Below are 24382 nucleotides of genomic sequence, written 5' to 3' on the forward strand. Positions count from 1 at the left end.
CTGCTCGGCTACGATCAGGAGCTCCACACAGCTGACGGCTGCAGCCTCTGGATTCTGGCTGCCCTGGATGCAATGCTCTGAGGCTTTCCTTTCCTCAGCGGAGGCATCAGCATCGTCTCTGGCTCCGGCTCCTGGCTCCCTGCATCCCGCTCCCACACTGACAACCATGTCAAAGGGACTCGGCCTCCAGAGAGACCGCCTGTGATCCAGCATCACAGAAACCCCCCCCCCCCCCCCCCAACCCATCCACTCCCCTCTCCCCTCCTCCTCCTCCTGTCCACTGTGAATAATCCCCCCTTGGACGGAGACAGCGAGAGGGGCGCTCACCGAGGCGCTCGGCATCACCTCCGCGGCAACAGCATCAGCACCAGCATCAGCAACGCTGGGATCCCCGGAGCACCCCGGCTCCCCGGCCGCCACGATGAAGATGGTCAGCAGTGACAAGAACGGATTTTCCTTCAAGAAGTGCTCGGCGTTCCAGTTCGTCAAGAGGAAGGTGAGACCCCCTGCTTGCCATTTCCGCGTCACCGTCCCGCGTTAGTTGGCACGGGTCCAGTCCTGGGGATCAGAGGAGGAGGACTGACCATTTGCAAGAATCTGCACCCTCCCCTCCCTCCCCCTTTCCCCAGGGATTTACCTGAAACTGCTTTAATCGCGCCGCTGTTAATCCTAATGGACGGTGCCCACCGTTGTGACGTAGTTTGTGTATTGTCACACTCTCCTCAGAGGACAGGCGTTCAGTGGTTTGTGGGTAAACACTAATGTGATTAGAAAGGACAGGATTAGTCATTTGAGGCAGGAAGCCGGTCCCTTATTTGGGATTTGTTTACAAATATACAGCATATGAAACATGCTGGCTTGCCACAGCTGCCAGTATATCTAAAATGTTTTTCAAATTTGATTATGATTTTTTTTCAACAATCTTCCTGCAACAGACAAAATATAGCTGATTTTGGTTGCAAAAATAGTGCTCATGTACTCGTCTCTAATTTGTTGGCAAATGTACAGCGTATGAAACATACTGGTGTGCCACAGTTGCCAGTATATCCAAAAATGTAAAATTTTCCTACAATACTCATGCAACACTTTAAAACCAGATATTGATTGGTGACAGAAATTGTGCTTATATTGCATATCTTACTTGACACAGTTAAAATCTAGTTTTAAAGTGATTTACAGCTCTGAATATGCTTGTTGACCAACAAATGATTACATAGTAAAACATACATCCTTACAACCGTTCTGGGCAAATTCTTTTCACTCTTCATTTGTTTGTAGAAAGACACACCCAGTTCATAAACAAAATTATGCCTATTGATTAATTATTTGATAATTAATCTCACCCTCATCAATCAATTATCATTAGATTAAATTTTATTTGATATAGAGTATCTTTAGGAATTCATCACAGAGCCCTCGTATTAATCATATCCATTAATCATGATTTCAGTATCGTAGGACATTGACTGAGTCAAACATTGTCTGTGTATTTGGATCAGTTTGTCCAAGAGGCTTGATTCTTCTAACCCATTAACTGGTCTTTGCAGATTGCATGGTATAGCAAGACCACTAAAATTATGTGTTGTGGGAGGAGGTGGCTCAAGAGACAAGGAGTCAGAACAGAGTGCAGATAAAACCTGCTGATCTTTCTGGCTGCTCAGGGACCATGACTTCACACTGTGGTGGATCTGAATCTGCGCCTGGGAGCAGCAATCCCATTTGTGAACGGGCTGTTCCTGCCAGGGAAGTTGAGAATGCAGGCATTGCACAGGCGCATAGAGCTATGGTAAAGCAAAGCCCTGCATCACTAGGACAGACTAAAGAAGTGACAGGCATCTATTGTATGTGAATGTACTTGAGAACGGGTATACACACACAATGAATGGTGACGTATTCCCAAAACAAATATGAGATCATTAAACACCTTGTACTTGTTTGCCTCTCCTTAGTTTGGGCATTACTATATCTGATAGAGCCCTAATCTGCATGGACATGGCAGGTTTAATGAGGTTGCTTTTAGTCCGTTTTTCCAATTAGCTAGTATTTAAGTGCATTAAATCACATTTGAATGGAGTGCAAAGGTGTGCGGTTTAGTAAATATTAATCAAAGAGTGTCAGTAATGGCCAATATATTTCTTGGTGTAGTGCGTGTGTGTTTGTGTGTGTGTCTGTGTGTGTGTGTGTGTGTGAGAGAGAGAGAGAGAGAGGGTGTGTGTGTGTGTTTGTGTGTGTGTGTGTGTGTGTGTGTGTGTGTGTGTGTGTGTGTGTGTGTGTTTAAGAGCAACAATAAAAACGTCTTTAAGAATTCTGCACCTTGTGTAACTGCAATTGAGGAGGAACAGAGAAGTGAGTGAATACCAGGACAGCCTGCGGACGATGGGGCTGATACCGAGCACTGAGCCACGTGCAGCTGTGCTGAGTTATTATGCCTCTCATCAGACCTGACAGTCCAGGAGAGAGACAGAGAGAGAGGAGAAGAGGTAGAGCAGGTAGAGCGGGACCATGTGATCCCGGCGGAGGCGCATAGCACAGAGGTGCTGGAATGGCAGGGGCATGGTATGGGTCTTTGCCTTTGACCTACTCGCAAATGAATGCCAGCAGGGACACACCTCTCCCCTTGTCTTCACCTTCCCTTTCAATTCAATTTTTGTGTGGAGCTGGTTTTTGTCCTTTTCATTGCCTGTGTGCTTATATCCTGAGGAAGCTCCCTTGTATTTTTCTGCATCTCTCTCTCTCTCTCTCTCTCTCTCTCTCTCTCTCTCTCTCTCCCTCTCTCTCTCTCTCTCTCTCAGCATGGCTAAAAAGATGCATGAAACACCAGCTGCTCAGCTTGCATTCATAACATCCAGTGATTATCTGAGAGATAAAACACAGGCTCATTCCTAGCCATGTTGCATGCAGATGACTTAGGATTAATACTGCATGCCTCTAGGAAAAAAGGATCTATGCTGTATTTTGGAAAAAAAAGAAATATCCTATAAAACATAATTGCTTAGATTAACTACACCTCTGATAAAAATACTGGACTCTGATACCTACCAAGGCTCTAAACATAATCATAATCAAAATTAAATCTATTAAACTAGGCAATAATTGGCTATTTTGTTTCCAGGCTCTTAGGACTTGACTGTGGTCAGTGAAAACCTTTTATGATTTGTCATATTTCTGTAGTATTATCACAGAGCTGCCAGATCTATGTTAACAGAACAAAAACAAAACCTCACAGGTAAAAGGTAAAAGGAAGCATGATTCAGACACACTGCAGTTGAATCCCACTCAAAATAAAAAAAGAAGAGAAAATAAGAAAAAAGGGTTTTTTTTATTGAATCGTCTGCGTTATGGGCTGTTAACGATGCTACTGATCAAGAGTATTTTCAAAGGCAATCGATTGAGGGCTATTTGAAGCAGCTCAAGCCGTGACACAGATCTCAGCACCTCCCTGTATCTGATTCACAGCGCTGTGCGTCTTCCATTGTTCAGAGGAAGGAAACTTCTTTTAAGTATCGATCCGTTTATTGCTATTTTTTTTAATGGGAGCCAGTTCAAAGTCCAGCATGCAGCGCCAAAAGTGTCACAGATTGACTGCGAGTGTCAGAATCCACAGTGTGTGTTTAAACATGCTGTTGCAAGCCCGTTTTCTGTGCAGATTGTTTGTTTCCAGGCATCCGCGAGCCAGCAGGTTCCGCAGCCGTGAGTCACCGAATGTGCAGTCATGGGGAGCGTATTTTCAAAACACGTCCTCAGCTGTGTGGTTGCTAGGCCTGTGGAGGGTTCGCCATGGACAGATACCATAACAGTCATTTCTTGTGGTCAGGTTCAGGGTTTGAAATACGTCTGTGAAATACATTACTCTGTAAACATACTTTTCTGGTGTACATGTTTTAGGCAAAAGATGAGGTTTTTAGTTTTTCACCAAAAATTAAATATTTGCATTCTTTATTTTATATTGTCTGAGAGTCCGTCTAAAAAAATCTCTCTTAAACTGAATTTGTTGTAGCATTCCCTAATATGACTATGACAAGAAGTTTCATAATCCACAAAATTCTAGTGTTAAAACTTGCAAAGCACATTAGCCCTACTCTTTAATTACTTTTCTATCTTGATTGAGACCCGACTTAAGTGTCCTCTGACTCATTTATTTGGTGTGACCTTGAAAATGAACAGGCTCAGTTCTGACACCGTCATTTATATTGCTATGGACTGAACAGCTTCATCTGTTGTTTTTGCAGGCAGTGGTACTGGCCTGGCCTCCTTATTAGCGCAGAAAGTGTTACAATGGAGGTCTGAGAGCGGTGTAGAGCATTGGACTGTCTGCATGCTTAAACCAAAGTAATAACAAAGAAATTGTGTACCACAGGGAATAACAAATGACTCATGCCGCCTGACTCTTCCAGTTAAATCCCACAGCTTTGATTGGTTTTGTCTAGTTCATGAACAACACCAAGTAAGAATGAGCCGAGGGGTAAACACTAGAAAAAAAACAACCCACAGTCTTGCAAGGACGTATCACCATTAATGCCTCAACTTGCACACAAGAAGGCCTCTATCTTTAGTAGTTCGTCTGTGTTTCAGCAAAACCTCGTGTTTTTGTTGCACATTCCATATTCTTACTATTGTTTTCGTGTTTTTGGTTAAACACTACCTCCGATGGCATTGGGGATGAATAGCTGACATATGGTGTGCAGATCAACATTTTCAAACGCTGCAGTACTGAACGCTGGTGTAAAGGAGAACAGGGGCGGTAACTCTCACACATTCACTGAGACACTCACACTTCCAGATAGTAAGAACACATTTCATCAGAGTGCGAACGTCATGGTAAATGCACGCGAGCTGACAATTTCACAAATAGTATTAGATTTTTAATATGTTCAGATTTTTAACACAGACTTTAAATAAAGTTAATTATGAAATTAGAATTAAAGAGTCATGAAATAGCTTTAGCCTGTCCTTGATGGATGATCTCAGTATTTCTGTTCATCGGTAGTAAGTTCCTATCAAATGTTATCCATGATTATGGTTATATTTAAAGTGCCTATGTGTGTGTGCATGTGTATTATTTTCTACAAATTAAGATATCTTCACTTACTTGAGATTTGGTCAGGTCATAGCTGTCATCATGACTGCAGATATCAGACTCTTACAGAATATTGCATCATTCCACAGAATCTATCAACTTTGCAAAGATGATGTGTGCATCTGACATTTCCACAACATTCGAACATGATGTCTGTAAAACCCTATCTCTTATGATGAGGATGGGACTCAACACCAACGGCATCACCTATCATTGAGACTGTCATCAGATCTGTCAGACTTGGACATCAGCTTAGCTGCAGTCACACATGGGGATGCTTTGCTGAGCAGCTGTTGGAGATGGTGACCAGTGATTGACAGGAAGTTCTGTTCTGCTGTGTTCTCATACAGGTGCGTCGATGGATACGGAACCCAAAGGTGAACATGGAAAAGGGTCAGAGCAAAGCCTTCCTGTACCCAGGTAGCAAATGTCAAATGGACCAGGACCTCTGGTACACACAGTTCCCCCCTTATGGCTGCTGCCATTTCAGCCATGGGTACTACCTACAGGACGAACCGCCTTGTGTTGTGGACAAAGGGAAAGGTTGTAAGGTGAGCAGACTGGTGTTTTTTTTCCTGCTTCCTTTTTTTCGAGTTTTGTTTTGGTCCTGTTCTGGATTCATGCATAGATAATGATTTGTCTGGACCTGACAGTTGCATGTAATAGCTAATGGGCCTAAGGTAATGTTCTGGGACGTTTCATATTTCAAGCCATCTAATTAGTGTTTCTGTTCTATTTTTCACCCACATTAAATTAAGTGGAAACATTTGCCAGTGTGTTGTTGGGGCACATCTGAGCTAGCGTTGTAGGTCCCTATGGAAGAAAAGAACATGGGAGTTATTCTGTAAAAGATGTGCATCCTATGCTTTGGTCCAGCGGCAATGTTTTTCACAAAAACATTTTTTGTGAAAGGCACATTTTCAGCAGTGTATATCTGTTTTTCCTCCTGTGGTAAAGCACCAGTAGAAATCATAAACCCATTTTTTTTCATATAACTTCAGCCTTGTAAAAGTGTGGCTAATGAAACCATTTAACGCTCTTATTCCTTTCTCAAATGGCAGTGAAACTGCATATCTCTGAGCTGCAGTTTTGCAGAGACCTTTCTGTTCAGCACACTCAATATAAATTGAACGTACCCAGCACTGAGAGATTAGCTGATATAGAACAGGGAGCAGCATTGCCAGTGTAAAATTAATATTAAATTCAGATCAATATTAAATAGATTGATCTCTTTGATATGTGCCCAGAATCTGATGCAATACCCAGGCCACACTAGCAAAGAGAAAGCCGCTACCACAAGGAGCTGGCTTGCTTACTGAACAAACCCCAGGGAAGATCAATTTAATTCTAGCATTTCTGGTTAGAATGGTCTGGCAATTAAAAAAAAAAAAATCTCTTGTATGCCCCCCCCCCCCCAAAAAAAAAAAAATCAAGGCTGCAGGAGAGAAGTACACTTTAAATCCAGGGGGGTAAACAGACCACCTAATTAAAAATACCCCTTCATCTTAGGTCATTACTGAAGCTATTCATTCGAATTCAGAGGAGAATTCTATTATTGGCCAAACTTGTGAGGAGTCAAACAAGGGCAATTGAAAAACTTGTTTCAAGAGAAGCGGGGAGCAATTCTAGTTATCTCCACTTTGGCAGCTCCCAGCTATTGAGTGACTGCAGTCTTGAGTCTTCCTGGCGGGTCACTTCCCATCAAGCAGTGGCTCTCTTAGCAGAACCTCTAAGGTCACCCAGGGCTGTGTGGAAAGCTGCCAAACAGGGCCTCCCCCATCCCCAGTCAGGGACAATACAGTGTTCAGCCAGTAAAACGTACGAGATCAGATAATCAACTTGGACAGGATAGACTTGCTGCTACACTTCTTCGATATTATTCCGTGACTGGAAGAATTTTTTGGCCCATGTGAACTTTTGGTAGAACACTTCATGGTTGCAGATATATTTATAAAAAAAATTACAAATACACTGAAATGCTTGTTTGGATCTTAGAGCTTGAACTCTTTGCTTCGAATTGCAAACTTTTTTTTTTGTTTGTTTCATGATAAATTGTGGGAGGTCTCAAGTGTTGGAACATGGAAAGCTAATCCAGGACTGTACTATGCTTTTTCTGAGAGATATACTGAGTTTTAAAAAGCATGCATTATATATATAGCTTAATTTCTCCCTTGAAACACACACACACACACACAAACACATATATACTTATGATGAAAATATATGATGCCCTCATGCTTTCTGTTTGAATACAGGGATACATGATGAATAGCTTAGCTGAAGTAGGGTGCTGTTTGATTGCCACAGTTCACCATGGGGAGACATTGTGGTGTTGTGCTTAGAGCATTGTCCTTGTATAAGTCTATAGGTATTAATGTGAATGTGATGAGAAGTTTGCTTTTAGTCATATAACAGTGAGGCAGCTTTATGTTGCAATGGTTATAAAACTGTGCTTGTAACCAGACCTTTAAAATTCAAATTCTGGTTGGGGCACTGGTTTGTACCTTCAGCTAGGTATTAAAACTTAACTGCTTCAATAGATATCCAGCTGTATAAATGGAGAGTATGTAAAAATGTATGACACCTTGAATAAGAGAATCTGCTGCTATGATAATAACTATGATTGATTTATTGGAAAATCTTTTGCAATTGGTCACCATGTTTGATTTTGAATCCAAATCACATGGCCACTGGTTACCCATGTGGACCTGTGAGACATGGCTCATTGTGTTCAACTAGCCTTGCAAATTTCATGAGTTTTCAAGAGATTGTTCAGTGTTAATAGTGTTTTTAAAGTGTTGGATAGGAAAATGTGAACAATGTTGATAGGGTACCATAGGTGCCCCCTAATAATGTCTTTCAAAATTGGTTGAGACTGGAGACTAGAAAATTTAGAACAAATATTGATTGAATCCAGGGTTGCATGTTAACATATATACGATAGGGTCTAGGGAAGGCACCTAGTTATACATGATGTATATATGTTATATGTAATGTATATAATGTACAATGTAAAAAAGTAAGTGAGAGATATGAAATGGGGCCTTATTTTTACGTTTGGAGTAATGTACATATTCCCTTTGTTGAACTCGCCTTGTGTCAGAAAGTGAAATTTTTGCGAGGTGATGTGTCTCGTCAGTGTCAAGCTAATTGTACAATGCACAGAGGAGAGGCGAGTTAATGGCATATTTCCTCCGGGACCGGCGATTAATTCATCCCCGGAGAGGGCAGTGTGACTCATCCCCTGCTTTTCCCGTCATCGCCTCTTGATTGCGCCTCATTATGCATTGGCAGAGAGGGCGCTCAGTTAGGCAGGGTTAATTCCATTTCGCCACATGTTAACCAGATTAGACGTCACGCAATGGAGTTTGAAGAATTGCAGATTGAAGTCTGACCCTTTCCAAACACCCTCGTTTAAAAACAAAAACTAATTGAGTGAGCAGTGTGTATGCTCATTAGTGAGCGCTCTTACCTTGACACTGCAGATGGTTAATTAAAAAAAAAAAAAAACCTACCTCAACATTCATCTGCAGTTTAGTTTTAGCTAACAGAAACCAGCACAAATCGCCACTGCAAGCCAGGAGTGCTGATGGTCTGGTCCTTTGGGAGAATGCAAAACGATACGCTTGCGAGTTCCACCCTAAGCATTGTAATAATGTGCAATTGAGAGATGAGTTGAATTGCTAGACTTTCAGTTTGGAGTCCAAACTCTAATGCTTGTCTGATGTTGTGGCTGAGAGATATTGATAGGTTAACTCTTTCTGTATCACCTCCCCTTTAATGAATTTACAAGTCTAAAATAAGGTGCAACTTTATTTCATAACTAGGTGGAAGTTCATTTGATCATCAGCCAGCCTGAAGTTACTCATTAGTTGGAGATCATATAATATAATTACCAAAAAGAGGACACAGGAGCCCAGTTTTGGTATCAACTTCACAGCTGCATATTTCCAAAGTGGCGATGGCCGCAATAACTATTTATTACTTTGGGTTTGCCGAATGACTGACGAGGCGGCTGAAACCACAGATTCATTATTAAACTGTGCTGTCAGATATAACTGTGCCCTGACAACATGGAATTAACTGTCATTGTATAACTCAATAACTTGAGAGGAATAAACATCTGAAGTACTAAATGGAGCAGAGATTTGGATTGCCCCAAATGAATGATGATTCTGTGCTTCCTGATTGCTTAGCTCACATCAGCATTCGGCCCTGTTACGTCAATCCGAGTCCAAAGTTTAGCCATCAGCAGGAGTCTGCAGCCTTGAAGCAGTTCTACTTTGAGTTCAAACTGCCTGGGTGGTACGATGCAGATGAGCCCAGGAGAGCAGAAAGACTTGTCTTGTCAGCTTCCTTCTGAGCTAATGTGTCACCTCCTGCTATGGACTGGCTAATGGGGCTGACCGTCCTGTCCCAGGGCAGGACTGGATCTGGCAGCTGAAACCAACCCACTTACTGGCATGCCAAAATCTCTCCCTAACTAGCTTGCCATATAGTGATCCCAGTAATTTGGGCCTGGCAATATTATCAACAGGAGCCTTGATTTCTTTTCTTATCACATTCCTGTTGTGTTCAGAGAGGATAAGCATCCTTAAGCTAATGATAGAGTGAAACTGTTTCAAAGAAAAGCAAAGTTTCTGTTTTTAATGTAATGGGAGAGCAGGGTTGCATGAAGCAGAAACGACGGCTATAAGTTTCAGTTTAAAAGAGCAGTTAGGCCTTTTATTCTCCATTATTACAGAGGACTACTTGGAGAAACGGCTATTTGAAATGCTAGGAACTTTATGGGTTCTTTAGAAATGCACTTTCTTTTCCAAAGAAAAAAATCTCTTCCTGGTAAACACTGAAATAAAATTGCAGGACAGTGTTTCTTCCTATTCAGTCTTAACTATGCCTGGTGAAATGTGTGCCAATGGAAGACAATAACTTAAATACTGTATCCTATAAATAAATGTGCTTACTTCATGCTGACCTTGATTCGATGGTGTTGCAATTTCACATTTGCCCACCTTTACACCATTGTTCCTGGTAGTCTCTTATCTTGAAAGAATTCAGGTGATGTTGCTTGAAGCTGCCAGTGGCCGAGTTAATGAAGGTAATGGTTAATGTTCCATCTGACACATTCCACATCAGTACTGCTTCTAGGTTAAGGACTTTCATCTTCAAAAAAATTTCCAAAGCTTATTCTTCATTCATTTCTTTATGATGTAACACAAATAGCAAAACTGTCACACAAGCAATGAGAGTGATTTGTGTCTTGCACAATACAAATAAATGTGTAAAATGTAAATCATTTCAGCCTGATACAGTGTCTAGATGTTGACAGAAAAGTTCATTTAGGAGACCTGTCACAATATATTCTAAAAAAGTCACACGCCCTTAGCTTTCGTTACATATAAAAGTTAATGGATAGACATACTTTGATGTATGAGCTTGTGAACCAGTTAAGACTCTACCTCAGTGAAGACTTTCCTGTATGCAGCACATGAGCTGGCAAGAGTCACGGTTTCTTGTCCCTGAAACTTTCTGCTCAGTTATGCGCTGGTACAATGCCAACTGCTGTCCAGTTCCTGGCAAAGCCTGTTGTTGAGATGTACTATTAACAAAGTTCATGACTTTTCCCCATTTAATATTTTTAGCAACAAAGGTTTGATTGGCAACATTTATTACTCTTAAGATTGTCCTTCCAAAAATGTAACGCTTATTTTATTGCAACAGGTAATTTCCTGCCAGTGTCCAAAAATAAAAGAAAGATACATCTGAATATTATCAAACCTAATAGTTAAAATATATAGTCAGTTCAGACATGTACATGCAATAAATACTTAAGCTAAGTATTTCAGGTGTGCATGCTTAGAAAAGAGTCTGGATTTAATATATAGCCAAAGATGTAGCTAAATATAACTAATTGCCCATGAGCTTGGCAACACTCCTTTCTGTGCAGGATTTAGGAAATGTTTCTCATGGAAGATAACACAGCTAAAAATATCAATCTCCAAAATCAGTATCAATCCAATGGGCTTTGTCTTTCCTTCATCTTAGCTTTCTAACATCCCGAAGAAGCACATTAAATGTGTGCTTTTAATGTCTCAAAACACACATATTAGTTTTCCAGGAACAGGCAATGTTCCCTCATACAGGAGTTTAAGATGATTATAAGATGACTATAATGATGATTATTGCAGAGTGTAAAAACAAATGTGACTCATAAAGGTTGCATCATATGTGAATTCAGAACTACCAATATGTACAGTAATCCATTTTGAGGAGAGTACTTATTCTGGTAAGCACAATTCAGCATAATTATCTCATTAGAGAGGTAATGTAAAGTCTTATACCGCCTCCAGGAAGATCTACCTAATTAATCAAAAGGCCTCCAGCTTCTGCTATTAAGAAAAAATGCTCTTCTGTGGTTAAGCAGCTTCAACAGTTTTCAAGCTGCAACAGCCACTTCAATGATGTTTATTTCTCAAAGGCATTAATTCATGGATGTTCTTACATGGATGATCAGTTGCTTTGTACTGCTTATGTTGGGTACAAATTAAAATCAAATAATTCTGTTTTGCTTCACTGCCTGGACCACAACATGTATAGATGTTTGTGGTTGTTGTTGGTTTTGAAGTCAGCTCATGAAACTGGTGAAAAAAACCGTCTCAAAATCCATTTCTGGTAACTCTGTTTTATTATAACAGGTGAACAGATAACAGATAACAGGTCAAGATATTGGAATGCTTTCTTATTCTTAACCAGTGTTGGGAAGGTTACTTTTGAAATGTAATTGGTTACAGATTACTTGTTACCCTGTTAAATATGTAATAAGTAATGTAACTATTTTAATTACTTCATCAAAGTAATGTAACTTATTACATTTGATTACTTTTTGATTATTTTTCTAACAAATGGGCAATAAAGCTGAAAATTCCTAAAAACATAAATTTAAATCAGGCAGTGTAAACCTCACAACAGTACTCAACACTGATTACTGTCAAACTTTAAATAAAAGTTAGTGAATGTCATTAGATCTCACATAGGGTATGTACATCACTATTCAAGGAGGACTAATGTTAGCTAAGATTTTCTATCAAAGGGTTCATAAATGGAGGTGCGGCTATGCAAAAGGTGTCTGTTAGCTAGCTAGCAATTAATTTGTCATGAATGGAGATTAAACATTAATATGTAGCCTACTGGATTGGCACCGAGCAAAATATAGAGCTAAATTACGTCTTGAACACACATAAATAACATGGTGGGGCGGGAGGTACTTTATTTTATGTGACTGATTGAGGTTACATTAACTTACCAGTAAATGTTTCCTCAGGTTTGACATCAAGCATTTCGATGCTGACAGCATTTTCACTGCTGGTAAAAAAGCTTTACACTGTACAGTAGTGTTAGAACCCTTTTCTGATTTCAGAATGAAAATATTGTTGAATTTCCAGCACTGAAAGGCTTCTTGTCAGACGATATGCCCACCCACCTTGGTCAGCTGGTCGCAGGCATGGCAGACTCAGGTTGCTTAGAGCAATGCGCATTGATTTGACTGGCAGACAAGAGGCGGTGCAAATTCAAACAAGAGAACTAATAAAAAACAATGCTGAAAATTTGAACGCATGCTGCCAAATGAATGGAGCCTGTCTAGACGTAGAGACAGGTCCTTGTAAGCCATCCTACCCTTGATGGTGTTGCACTCAAATTTGTCTCAACGGCTTTGCTGACCCTCGTCGTCCAGAAATATGCTAAAAGAAGACATTCCTCCATGGCGAAAAAGATGCAAAGCAACAGAATGAATGTGATATTCTACATATAAGTTTTTTACCGAAAAGAATATGTTCGGATGTAACCCCTTTGTAATCACCAACATTCTCAGTAGAGAAAATTACAAGATTACAATTACAATTACGGTTATTTTGTAATTTAATTACGTAACGCCCTTACATGTAACTAGTTGTAACTACATGTAACTCCCCAACACTGTTCTTAACACACATAAAACGTAATGTTCTGTGCACTGGATGAGTTCTGTAAAATGGATATATTGCCTTTTTTCCATCTCTCCTACCTAAAAGGCCTTTTGAAATTAAATAATAGGCTTCAGTAAAATGTGTTTGTGAAAGTGGTGTGATTCATAGCTGGGGGAGGGGTTATCTTTATTAGGAAATTAAGCACGCCTAAGGTTGGGAGTACGGATTTACGGTTTTTGAGGAACAAGCTAAACTATCAGGGACTGGAACTCATCATTAATATTAATATTTGATTTTAAAAATACCACTTGAAGGATTCAAATGTGTATTGTGGCTTATAATAGCTTTCTAAAAGCCTTGGCCTGACTTATTTGTTCTTACTGGAATTGAAACACATGTCACATGTTAATTCTGCAAGGAATCCAGCATGGTCAGTAATATTTATTTATTTACTTTCTTAGCAGATGGCCTTATTCATGACTTACATGGTTTTCATTTCTCACATAATATTTATGTATATATCTGCTACATCTTACTTGGGGATATAGTCCTTCCCAGGATGTGAACATGTAGCCTTCCAATTACAAGGCCATTTCCCACAACAACATGGTTCTGCGGCTCTCCAGTGAAAACATTAGTGTGCTTTGAAAAAAAAGGAGGTCTGACCTCCACATCATAAGCTGGTCTTATCCTCAAGTGAGCTTATATAATCATGCTTTTTTGATGCTGTGATATGCAGAATGCCCCTCCAAAGCAATTTCAGTTGGTGTCACATAAAGATACTAGTCCGCCCCTGTGCAGAATTTGCATCAGACCCCTAACACTGAGGCCAAGCGCAGTTATTGACATCACGTCAAAGCACAGCATCAGACCCGTATCCACCGCATGACTTTTAACTTTGAACCAGCTTTTTTCCTTGAGACAAATAAACACATGCCTCTCCTGACAACTGGATGTGTTGTAATTTAGCGGCCCAAGTCAGCTGATGTCCCCAGAGTGCACATTAGTTTGGTTTGGGTGAGACTGGTCTTTATTTGACAGACCTGCTCCTTTTGTATTTGTTGAAAGATATGTTTTCCATCTAGAGCTAAGTAGAACATAATACAGACAGGAATTTTAGTATCTACCCCTTGCCATAAAAAACTGAAGGATTTATTGGAAATGTATGACTATGTTATTTGGGTAGACATCTCTGGGAAATATATGTGCTAAAGCCAAAACATTAGAAGGCTTTACCTTGTTGAGAACAGCTTTCTGCTGTGACTCTGTTTACCCATGGCTTGAAATATATACCATATAATGTAAAAATATGTCATAAATAGAACACTTAGAGCCTGGTGATATATTAAACATTTTAAAAAGGAATAAGAATACATACTGTACTGTAATTCCCTTGTGTAATTGTTAGCTAATGTCCAAGAACCTCAAGAACAAGCACTGGGAAAGTAGCCTATATGGTGATATGTCATTTCCTTCAATAATGAACACTGAGTTATGTTAACTTAGGAAAAATGGGTGATAATGGCAAATAAGCACTTGTTCTTTTACTGCTAAGAGGCATTCATGTCAATAGGCGTTAGAGGTTAGAGATACCTGGCCATGATAAGAGTCAGTTTAAAATCTTTCAGCACTTGCCAGCAAAGCTAACAAAGAATGCGCCAAGGACATAGGTTACGTAAGTGCCCTTCTTATGAGTCGGCATTGACACCTATAGTGAGCTTGAACCTTGACCCAGCTTTCCATGATGTTAATGTTGCCACACATAAAGAGCCTGAACGCAGTAATGGTGCAGAGGGACCAATTAGAATGCTGTGCTAAAGATAATTAACCAGGGATATCCAGGGAAACAGGGAATGGGGGGTAGGGAGGGGGGAGGATGATGGCTTTGGTGAGGAAGTTTGCCTGGGGAGCTGCAGTAGTCCAGGCAGAAAAATTAGATGCATATTTCTTGGAGCTATGTTGTACACTTGAATTGATTATGCACTGATTGTGAGTAGTTTAGCCATTTTCTTCAAAGTTAGCATAATAATGGCTCAACTCATTTGCTGAGCAGATGCCCTAATCAAGGGGGACTTGTACATTGTATCTTATGTTTCCTTGTGACAGGCCTGGAACTACACATTTACCTCAGATACCCAAAAGTACAGTTTAATCAGGGTCTGTAATCCCTATGGTCCTTCTACAGTACTTGGCCAACACACTAAATAAAAGTTTCACTTACTTCAAATGCAGCACTATGTGTCTAATAATTTCAGCACTGCTTGGAGAACATGGCTTTACAACCCCCTCACCTCAACCCCCTGATTACTTTGTTGTCACTTCTGTGATTGTTGATTGCTTCGGAAAAATGTGCAACTGTAAAAAAAAAAAAAAAAAAATGACGCATATGTTTGTGTTTGTGCCTGCTGACAGGTAAGGAAATGGAAAATGCTGAACCGTCACCACGGCGACAATAAGCAGAAGAGTCCGTGCAGGGAGCAGGAGATGGACATGCATGCAAGCTGCTCCTGGTCAGTGAGGGCCACCCCACTTCTGGCCACGCCCGTCATGTTGGAGTGCTGTGTCTGCAGTGGACCTTTCGTCACCTACGCCATGGAGGAGGTGTGGCAGCCCAGAGAGCGCACTCAGGTGAGCTCATCTAAACTGGAGACGCTGTCGAACAGCCGTATTTACACTGTGGATTGTGCCCCCCTTTTCTATTCGGGGGGGGGTCTTTTTCCCACCTGCCAAATCTTTTCCTGATTAGTATTTCAGGTTTCTTTCACACAGATGGTGCAGCAGTTGTGCTGACACGCTGTTTTAAAGCCAAGTATAGCGGGTATATGTGACAAGCGGGCAAACCGCAGAACGCGTGGGCTAGCAGCTTGTCTCCCAGCCCTTAGAGAATTGTAAAATAGTAGGTCAATGAATGCATTTATTCACCAACACGTGGCTGAACATTAGGAAGTTTTACTGGGGAAGAAGTTACAGAAAAATCTCAAATAAAAGGACATTTAGTCTAAGCGCTACTTACATCATCTACTTTTAACTCTAATATGCAAGATGTAGTTTCCCAAAATTTTTGCAGGTTCATTAATCTGATCTCAGCAATTATTGAGATCAGATTAATGGACCACAGGCTCATCACAGCATCCTAACACAAGTATTTTTTGTCTAACCAGATATGGAGCAAAATACCTAACGACACAAAGCTAGTTAATGGTTCTCCAGTGGAGCAAATCTGTTCTCAGAGAGTGTGACTGTGAGATTGACAACCATCTATTGCTGATGTAACAGAAAAGCCCTTTCCAAGACCTGCTCTTTCTCTGCCTACAGAGTATACTGTTTAAAGACCGTTTCAGGGGTTACTGGAATATGCTGCTCAAAAGCTTACAGCAGCCTTTTCCTTTCAGGTTTTATGTTTACTCCGATGAGACAGTAGAACTGGACTGGAGATGTGCTTTTTTTTGTAAATCTGAAAGACAGCAGGGAATCAGAAAAAACCCTGCTCAGAATTTTAAATTATATATACTTTTGTTGCCTTGTGTTTCTGGCCCTGAGTCATAAAGAGAACAGCCTCCTTAAAGTAAAGAAACACCAAGTACATTTTTAGGTGACTATGGTGACTATGTTAGTGTGGGGAACTCTTTATGTTATGCCCAGTTCCCCCTGGGCTGGGGCGTAACAGTTAGTGTGTCCCCTTATTAGTGTTTTTGTGAGTGAGTAATAGACACAGCCAAAAAAGAAAGAACCATATCAATACACTACATGGGTTTGATTTTATGGTAGTATTTTTCCTGCTGATCTGATCACCCTGAACAAGGAAGTTCACGCAATTGATCTTTGCTCCAACAGCTGAGAAATTGTTGAAGGATTCTGCGAAGAAAACTTCTCAGATCTTCATTCAGTTTCTTGGCTTCCATCAGAGAGCAAAGTTCCCACAGAGCGTTTGATTTTTTTTAATGTTTCGTTAAGCACACAGTACAGTAGGATATTTTTTAAAGGATCCCATATGAATAATTAAAGTACATAAGTCCTAGTTTGCTATTGCTATTGCTATGGATACAACACTCTCAGGCAACAAACTGCAGATAAAGAGAACTAATGCTGTACTGGCAGGGCTACAGGTGAGTAATGGAAATATGATGTGAGTGTGCCAGCACAATGCAGGACCGGAAGGAAGGCACTGGATTGGACAGGCTGCAGGGAAAAGATTTTAACAGACATACAAAAGGCAATAGGACACCTTCCTGCAAATGAGCTGTTTTACATCAGTGTCCCATCCTCAGTTAAAACAGTTTTACAAGTTTAGAAAGTTTATGAAAATTAAAAGATCTCCTATACACAGCTCACTCAAAAAGAAAATATATTAACTACATACATGACTGTAGATGCAGTTTATACATATATAGTACACAAAATGTGTTTATTCCCACATATCAGTGTATAATCAGAAAATATTTTTGATAAAATACATTGACATGCATTTCCTTCGGCGTGGTATTCAGAAATTCAGAAGATGGGCTGTGTGAAGAATCCTATATGTAGCCATCCTTCTGTTGACTTTTTCTCAAGTTCCAGCATTGGCTGAATTTTGTCTGCAGAACTTTCTGTGATTTGTATGGCCGCACCTCTGCCTGGCTAATATTACAAACAGTAGAGAAAAGGTCTGTGACGCATTAGATAAGCCGACAGGACAGGGTTACGCTTTCAGCATCAAAGAGCTCATTCTGAAGTCTGTATGCAAGACGATCCTTCCTGGGGGAAGGGGTGTAAAGTGCCAGCCGTGGGGCTCGCACTGCAAACTGCCCCTTTGAAGTGAGGACTGTATATATGTGCACATATGTATATTAGTTGTACTAATGAAGCAGTCTTCTCTAAAGTATTGCTCTTAAAGTTTTATTTTTGATGGTCACTGGAGAATCGAGGGGAAACTTTCCCCTTTTATTCATGTTTCATCTTTGTTTGTAGTATTTTGGCTCTTCAACAGCAAATCTTTATTAGTATTAATTATATAATTTATATTAGATAATTTATAATGTTTTAATATATGCAAAGTGTTGCTGTAGGGCACTTCATTAACTGTTTATATGGAATGCAATCTGTGGCATTTCTTTGTTGGAACCACAACATCAAATATGCTTTGATTGGCTGATTGGTTAGCATTTTGTTTCATCTATTATATTCCCAAATGAATGACCCTTGAAACTGTTTGATTAGATTAAAAAAGGGAACAAGTGTGATACAATAATGTTCCTTTTAGGGGTTTGGAACTACTTTCACTATTGATCTGAGATCATAGGTTTCTATGGTTTATATTTGACTCTTAGGTATGGTTCTAAGCATTGAAACACAAGACCCTCCCAACTAATGGGTATATAAAGTAAAGGAGATAATATGGGACATGAAAGTGGAGATTTTGTTTATTTGGGTGGTTTCGTGTTTTTTAGCTGATTCATTCCATTTGCGCTGATGGAACAGGTTGTGCTTGGCTGATAACGAAATTGTTGTTTACAAAAAGGCCATGTTGAACTATTGAAAATGCAACAGTAATCATCCTAACTAAATTATCAGACAGATTTTGTATTATCTTAATACACATTAATTAGTTGTTCAATTGATTAATTGTGCTAGGGCATAGGGCAAAAATCTTATCTTTTTTGAAGAAAAACAAATGAGCAAAAAAATTCTATGCAGTCTATTCAACAGGACAGGCAACCCTCCAACAAGACATTTCTTTCACAAAGGTCTTACAGCAGATAACTGTCAGGAAGGGTCAAATCCAGATAAACATTCAGTCACCTCTCAATCGGAGATAGGCTAGAGTGAAAAGCAGCAGACAAGCTGGGGCCCCATTTTCAAGGTAAAGAAGAATTGGTCTTGCTCATCCTACAGAAAGGTTGAATGGTCTGTGCAGATGAATCTATTTCAAAGAGTCAAAATAGCAGGTGATGTTTTTCCTTCCTTTCTTCCTGCTACAGGAAGACAGCTTATACAGCAACTAAATGTTGCTGGCGGCAATGACAGAAATGACCTGCTTGTAGACATAGAAAGTATCTTGAACAGGCTGTAAACAAATATTCTGTCTTCTCCAATGGTCCTGGAACTCTGACACTGTAAAGGTTTATTAGCAGTTCCCCAAAAGTCAAGACATGGGATTCAACTTAAGATGAAACAAAGAACTTTACCATTAGCAAAACCATCAAACAGTTTTTGGATTCCATCAGATGTATTCGTATTGTACCAGTTTTTTTATAATTTGACTTTGATAGGTACAAAATTATGTTTCAGAGAATAAATGAATAATTACATAACTATGGAAACAATTTTGTTTTTTGTTTTTAGGCAATGGACCTGTACTATCCCAGTGTTCCTGTCCCAGAGACAAGCTACTGCTGTGCTAATGACTCAGGTGAGATTAAGCCCCAGCTGGATTGCATCTTACGCAAACTGCCATGATACCACTGATAAATTGCAGGGTAAAAGATAAACACTGTTTTTTTTGTGCTCTGTTTTAAATCGATGTTGTTATTCTCCAAAACCTGTGTTTCTCACAACAGAAACACATACATACGTACACACAGACACGCACGTGCAAACACGCATAAAACTTTTGTGACGTGCAATCGTACCTCCCTTCACCTTATTTTTCAAATTTACTCAGAAGCTAATTGTGTCCTCACCTTCATCTGCAGGGCTACCATTTTAGAACACAACCAAAAGCAAGTTGCATGTACAAGTTAACAAGGATGTAAGAAATAGCTGTGCATGAATGACTTCGGACATTCTGGGTGCTTTAATTGGCTTTGAATCTGTAAAAGAAATCTTAGGTTGACTCTTAACTAAAGAATCCAATACCTCTCTATAAAACTTCCTCCTCCATCTTTCTTACTCAGAGTAGTTACTTATCTCCAAGACTGTCCTGGCCAAACCAGTAAAAGGATATTTTTGTTATCTCTGACATAACATATAGGCAAGGCAGACTTCAACCTTTACAGAAAATACAGATTTCAGTACATTCAGGCCATTCCTGGCAACAGAGGGTATATTTGTTTTTATTTTTTGTACAGACGGGCTAAATTAACTAACGGGTGACGATCAGAAGAATTTATCAGTTTAAGAAGTATCCTAATATAAATAATACCTTGACTGCAGGGGTTTCGGAGAGAAGTCTGTTCTCCCAGAATGTGTTACTGCAGCACTGTCGAGAAGGTGGTAATTAATTCACGAGATCTGTGTTTTATGCCACTGCTGAATGCACAACAGGCATACACTACAATAAACCACACAACGGTTGAAAACATGGCCTCAATAACAAACTGCCATGACAAAACATTGCCTGTTGATGTCACTGAGTCATTTTAAACAAAGTAAAACATCACTGTGACAAACATGCCCCAACCCATGCCTAACAATCATTTGACCTCCCTACATCTACAGAATAACACCGCAGTCATTGAAGGACACAATAGCTGTTCCAACCTGAGATGCCGCTGAGAAATACACATCAATCCCTCTGAGAAGCCACTAGTGAAGCACTTTCACACAGCTAAATGCAAGGGATTCTTTTGTCACTTTTAATAGAAATGCTCATACGCAGAAACACCCAGTGATCTAGCAAGCAAATAAGGAAGAAAACAGAAGAGTCATCAAAGCTTTCAACTTGTGGTTAGCAACAGAGTTGTTGTCCACTTCAACTGAAGGCGTTACCAACCAAGAAGAACAGGCATTTCTCAATCAGACTAGGGTATTTTTAGCAGTATCTATTGTTGCTCTATTGCCTTGTGATGATAATACTACCAGACACAAATAGTACTCCGTTGTGGGTGATGTGGGTCAAATCCCACATTTTCTCCGAGTCCAGTAGCAGTCCACAAGAAACTACCTGTTTTAGCTGTCCTCAGAAGATCTACTAAACATGTGGATATACGCAAATTAATCTTGTTTTCACATAAACATCTGCCTTCTAGCTTCTAGAGGACAGAAATAGGAGCCACCATTCACCACTCAATTGGTGTGAAAGGTGTAAATATTACAGCCCTAGTCACGATGTGTAAGCTTTTTATACTCCATCCATACGATAAATCACCACACTTTGCCTGAACTCTATATCAATGGCATTCACAATTTATTTTTACTCTGTGTACCATGTGTCTTATAGATGATTCCACTCTTTATTGCTAAATATTTTTTTTTTTCCAGGTAGGAGAAAATGTGGTAACATTTATTTTATGTTTATATTATTCACTTTGGCATTACCACTAAAAATGTGCAAAGTTGTGCCTTTTATAAATGTAAATATAAACGTATTCCCAAACAGAGACTGTAGATTATCATTTTAACAGCATCAACCATTTAGGAGAAATAAGTAAAACCTTTTAAACAGAAAATGAAATTAGAAAGAGGAGAGCTTCTAAGCAAAAGGCTCTTTAAATCGTGTCCTTGAGGATGAGATGGTGTCAGGAATTCTGTTACACCTGAGCCTTGATTAAATCAGTGTATTATTCTTTTTTTGGAATATGTTAAACCGTTTTTTCCTTGCTCATGAAAAGTTTGAAATAAAGAGGCATTAAAGACTCTCAGGCTACAGCTTTTGGGGCCAGAGCTGAAGATCCATGTGAATGAGGCCCATTGACTCTGGATGCACTTTCCTCCACAGAGAAAGGAACCAGTCTCTGTTCAAGGCTTGGCACCACTGAGCGTCCATCCTGGTTATGTAATGTTTAAAGCACATATTGTAGCATTTCCTGTCGGTCACAAGCTCTGGGCCCTCCAGGGAATGGTTAGCAGACCAGCAGAGTGAAAGCTTAAGCTCAGATATGTTCACGGCAAGAGAAAGAGGAACTGCATTAACATTGGCAGGTAATCCTTACTTTCCCGATTTGGTGTGATAGTACTAACATGCTTTTGGAAAGGTGTTTTTCTAAACTGTCAAAAAAAACAACTTCTGAGTAGGAAAGTAGAACAGAAATCATCTGTAAAGGAGTGCTTTCCCTTTTCCTGAGGCTAATTTGTAACAGAGCCAGAGAGCTCTAAGCACTGGATTTAAACCAATAACCAAATAAACTTTGAATGGTAAGTAGCTATCACCATTCTGTGAGCTAGGTTTTTCCAATAGCAATGGATAGTAGAGAGTTGAGAGTGTACATGATTTTAACTGGATTGAAGTACCTTAGTTTTGTTTGGCGTTTAACTTTCTGTCTTTGAAAGCTTGCATGTACATAGTTCATTAGGTGGTGGAGAGGCAACAGGGGGAAAGGACAGGAGGAAATGTTGTCAGACCTGGAAAAATTAGCAGCTGAGGCACGACAAGTTCACTTCCTGGAGTATTGATTTCAGTACCGCTCTGACACAATTTGGTGTGGCTACAGTGACTCACTTTTAGCGTTAGCGTAAGCCAGTGGAATAATGTTCTGTACTAGGCTATTGAGATTCAGAATGTACTCTCCAGTAAATATTTCACCAATCCTTCTGACAGTATTATTAAAAGGGAAATAAGAACATGCCCATCACTGTGGGCCCTGTACATGACAGAATTGAATTATGAATTATGTGTGAGAGTAAAAGCTGAGGAAATGAAAGGACTTGTGCTTCAGGGTCACTGGTATACTACTGTCTACATCAAATGGTGAGAGGACTTTAAGCATGTGTGTGCTGTTTTGGATTCATTGTAGGTTTCATCTCTGCTAGCTATGGCTTTTTAAACATGTATGAACATAAAAACCATTGTGGCTGTTCATATTCAAAAGCACCAAACACAAATGGCTGCACTGTCTCACACCGAAACTATATTAGACCAATGCAATCAACTAGCCTACGAAGGGTATTTTGTCCTTCATTTTATGTATTTGATAGTATTGCATTGCATTTTTCTTCTACATATTTATGATTTCCTCCATCCTAAGATGCAGTTGCTATATAAATAAATGAATAGTCTTATGATTCTGATTTTCTAGTTCTGTACATTTTCTGGGAATGTGTGTTTAGGTGTGTGTTAATACACCTGCATGGAAAATTAGAAAAAATAATAGTAGATTATGTGGTTCATTAGGGCGCACAAATCCTGTGGCACAGATGTGTACAGTCATTGCATAACACTACAATACATGGATGCACAGGAACATAGATACCTCCAGAAGGAAATAATTGTATTATTAACTAAAAATGTAACCTAACTGACATATTACATTCATCCAACAGGATATTTAATTGAAGCAATTCATATCAAGTGCCATTCTCACAGGTACAATATTAGTTGAACACCCACGATGTAAATAGCCGAGTTAAGCTGCACTTGTGTAATTACATTCACAATTAAGTTTCACTTGTGAAACTTCCAAGTTTAGCTCCTAAATGACTTCTCCACCCTGTGCTGCCCATGTTAATTTTTGAGTATGTCCAGGCTTCTAACACACACACACACACACACACACACACACACACACACACACACACACACGGGGAATAGTCATATAAAGTCATTTTAGCCAATATGATGAAAGCAAGGTTTGCTTTTTCTAAGGACACTGCATATGTTGTTTGTCCTCAGTAAAAGGCATACTGTAGAGCTATATACTCCATATCCTCCCACTCATTGCCAGGGGACATGAACTGCCAGCTCTAGCAGCATTTGGGGAAACCGCAAAGACTAGGTGGAGGCCAGGCCACAGAAACACAACCTCACCATTCTTTCCACATTTCTATTGTGGTGCGATCCACAGAATGAAGAAAAATAAATCAAGCGCATTCCTTTTTGGCGAACTTTAGAGCTTCATTTTTGAGATCACCGTATAGATTCTGTCAACGGTGAGCACTGAGGTATTTCATTGCAATAAGTACGTTCTCCATCACACTGTCTGAGCATACATATTATATATATACATATATGCTGTCACCAAAACGCAGGCATGCACCTTATTTACAGTATACTTGTATGCATCACCAAACTCAGTTTTTAGTTATCCGGGCTTACTCGAGAATAACATGATAACTTATTACTGACATAAGTGTTCTGAGTTTCTAATTATAGATTTAATTTAATCGATTCATGGGGTGCATTTGGTAAATAGGGAAAATTAATTACCACAAATCCGTCCTGTAAATTCTGTCAAATTCTGACTTACTGTAGCTTGCTGGCACGCTTGGTTGGACAGGCATTCTTCCAAGCGCCGAGAACAAACCAAGGGGGCGGGGATGTTCTCCGCCCTAAGATATCCGGTGCTAAGTTAGGAAGAAAACTGAATGTTACTTCTTGCGAAAATTCCTCAAGTTACGACGGACTGCTGCTGCTGCTCTGACCAGATGAAAGACAAAGCAACTACACTGACTTGTGAGTTAACTTGATATTAGACACTTTGAATTT

At 39.8% G+C, this 24382-nt stretch overlaps 1 protein-coding gene across 3 annotated transcripts in view; it reads left to right on the top strand.

Moving 5' to 3' along the window:
* Window positions 1–256: 256 nt before the first annotated feature.
* Window positions 257–24382, top strand: part of sgk1 (serum/glucocorticoid regulated kinase 1) — a 30660-nt gene continuing 6534 nt past the window's right edge. The window contains exons 1-4 of one of the 3 annotated variants that reach the window (XM_036549389.1): window positions 257–496; window positions 5428–5628; window positions 15454–15669; window positions 19366–19432. In XM_036549389.1, the coding sequence (XP_036405282.1) occupies window positions 422–496; window positions 5428–5628; window positions 15454–15669; window positions 19366–19432 (559 nt within the window). In that variant the 5' untranslated portion in view covers window positions 257–421. Of the gene's footprint in view, window positions 497–5427; window positions 5629–15453; window positions 15670–19365; window positions 19433–21781; window positions 21883–24251; window positions 24350–24382 lie in introns of those variants that run through there. The other 2 variants (XM_036549392.1, XM_036549390.1) reach the window with 2 other exon arrangements.

The sequence above is a fragment of the Megalops cyprinoides genome, chromosome 17 (assembly GCF_013368585.1).
Source record: "Megalops cyprinoides isolate fMegCyp1 chromosome 17, fMegCyp1.pri, whole genome shotgun sequence".
NCBI classification, from domain to species: Eukaryota; Metazoa; Chordata; class Actinopteri; order Elopiformes; family Megalopidae; genus Megalops; species Megalops cyprinoides.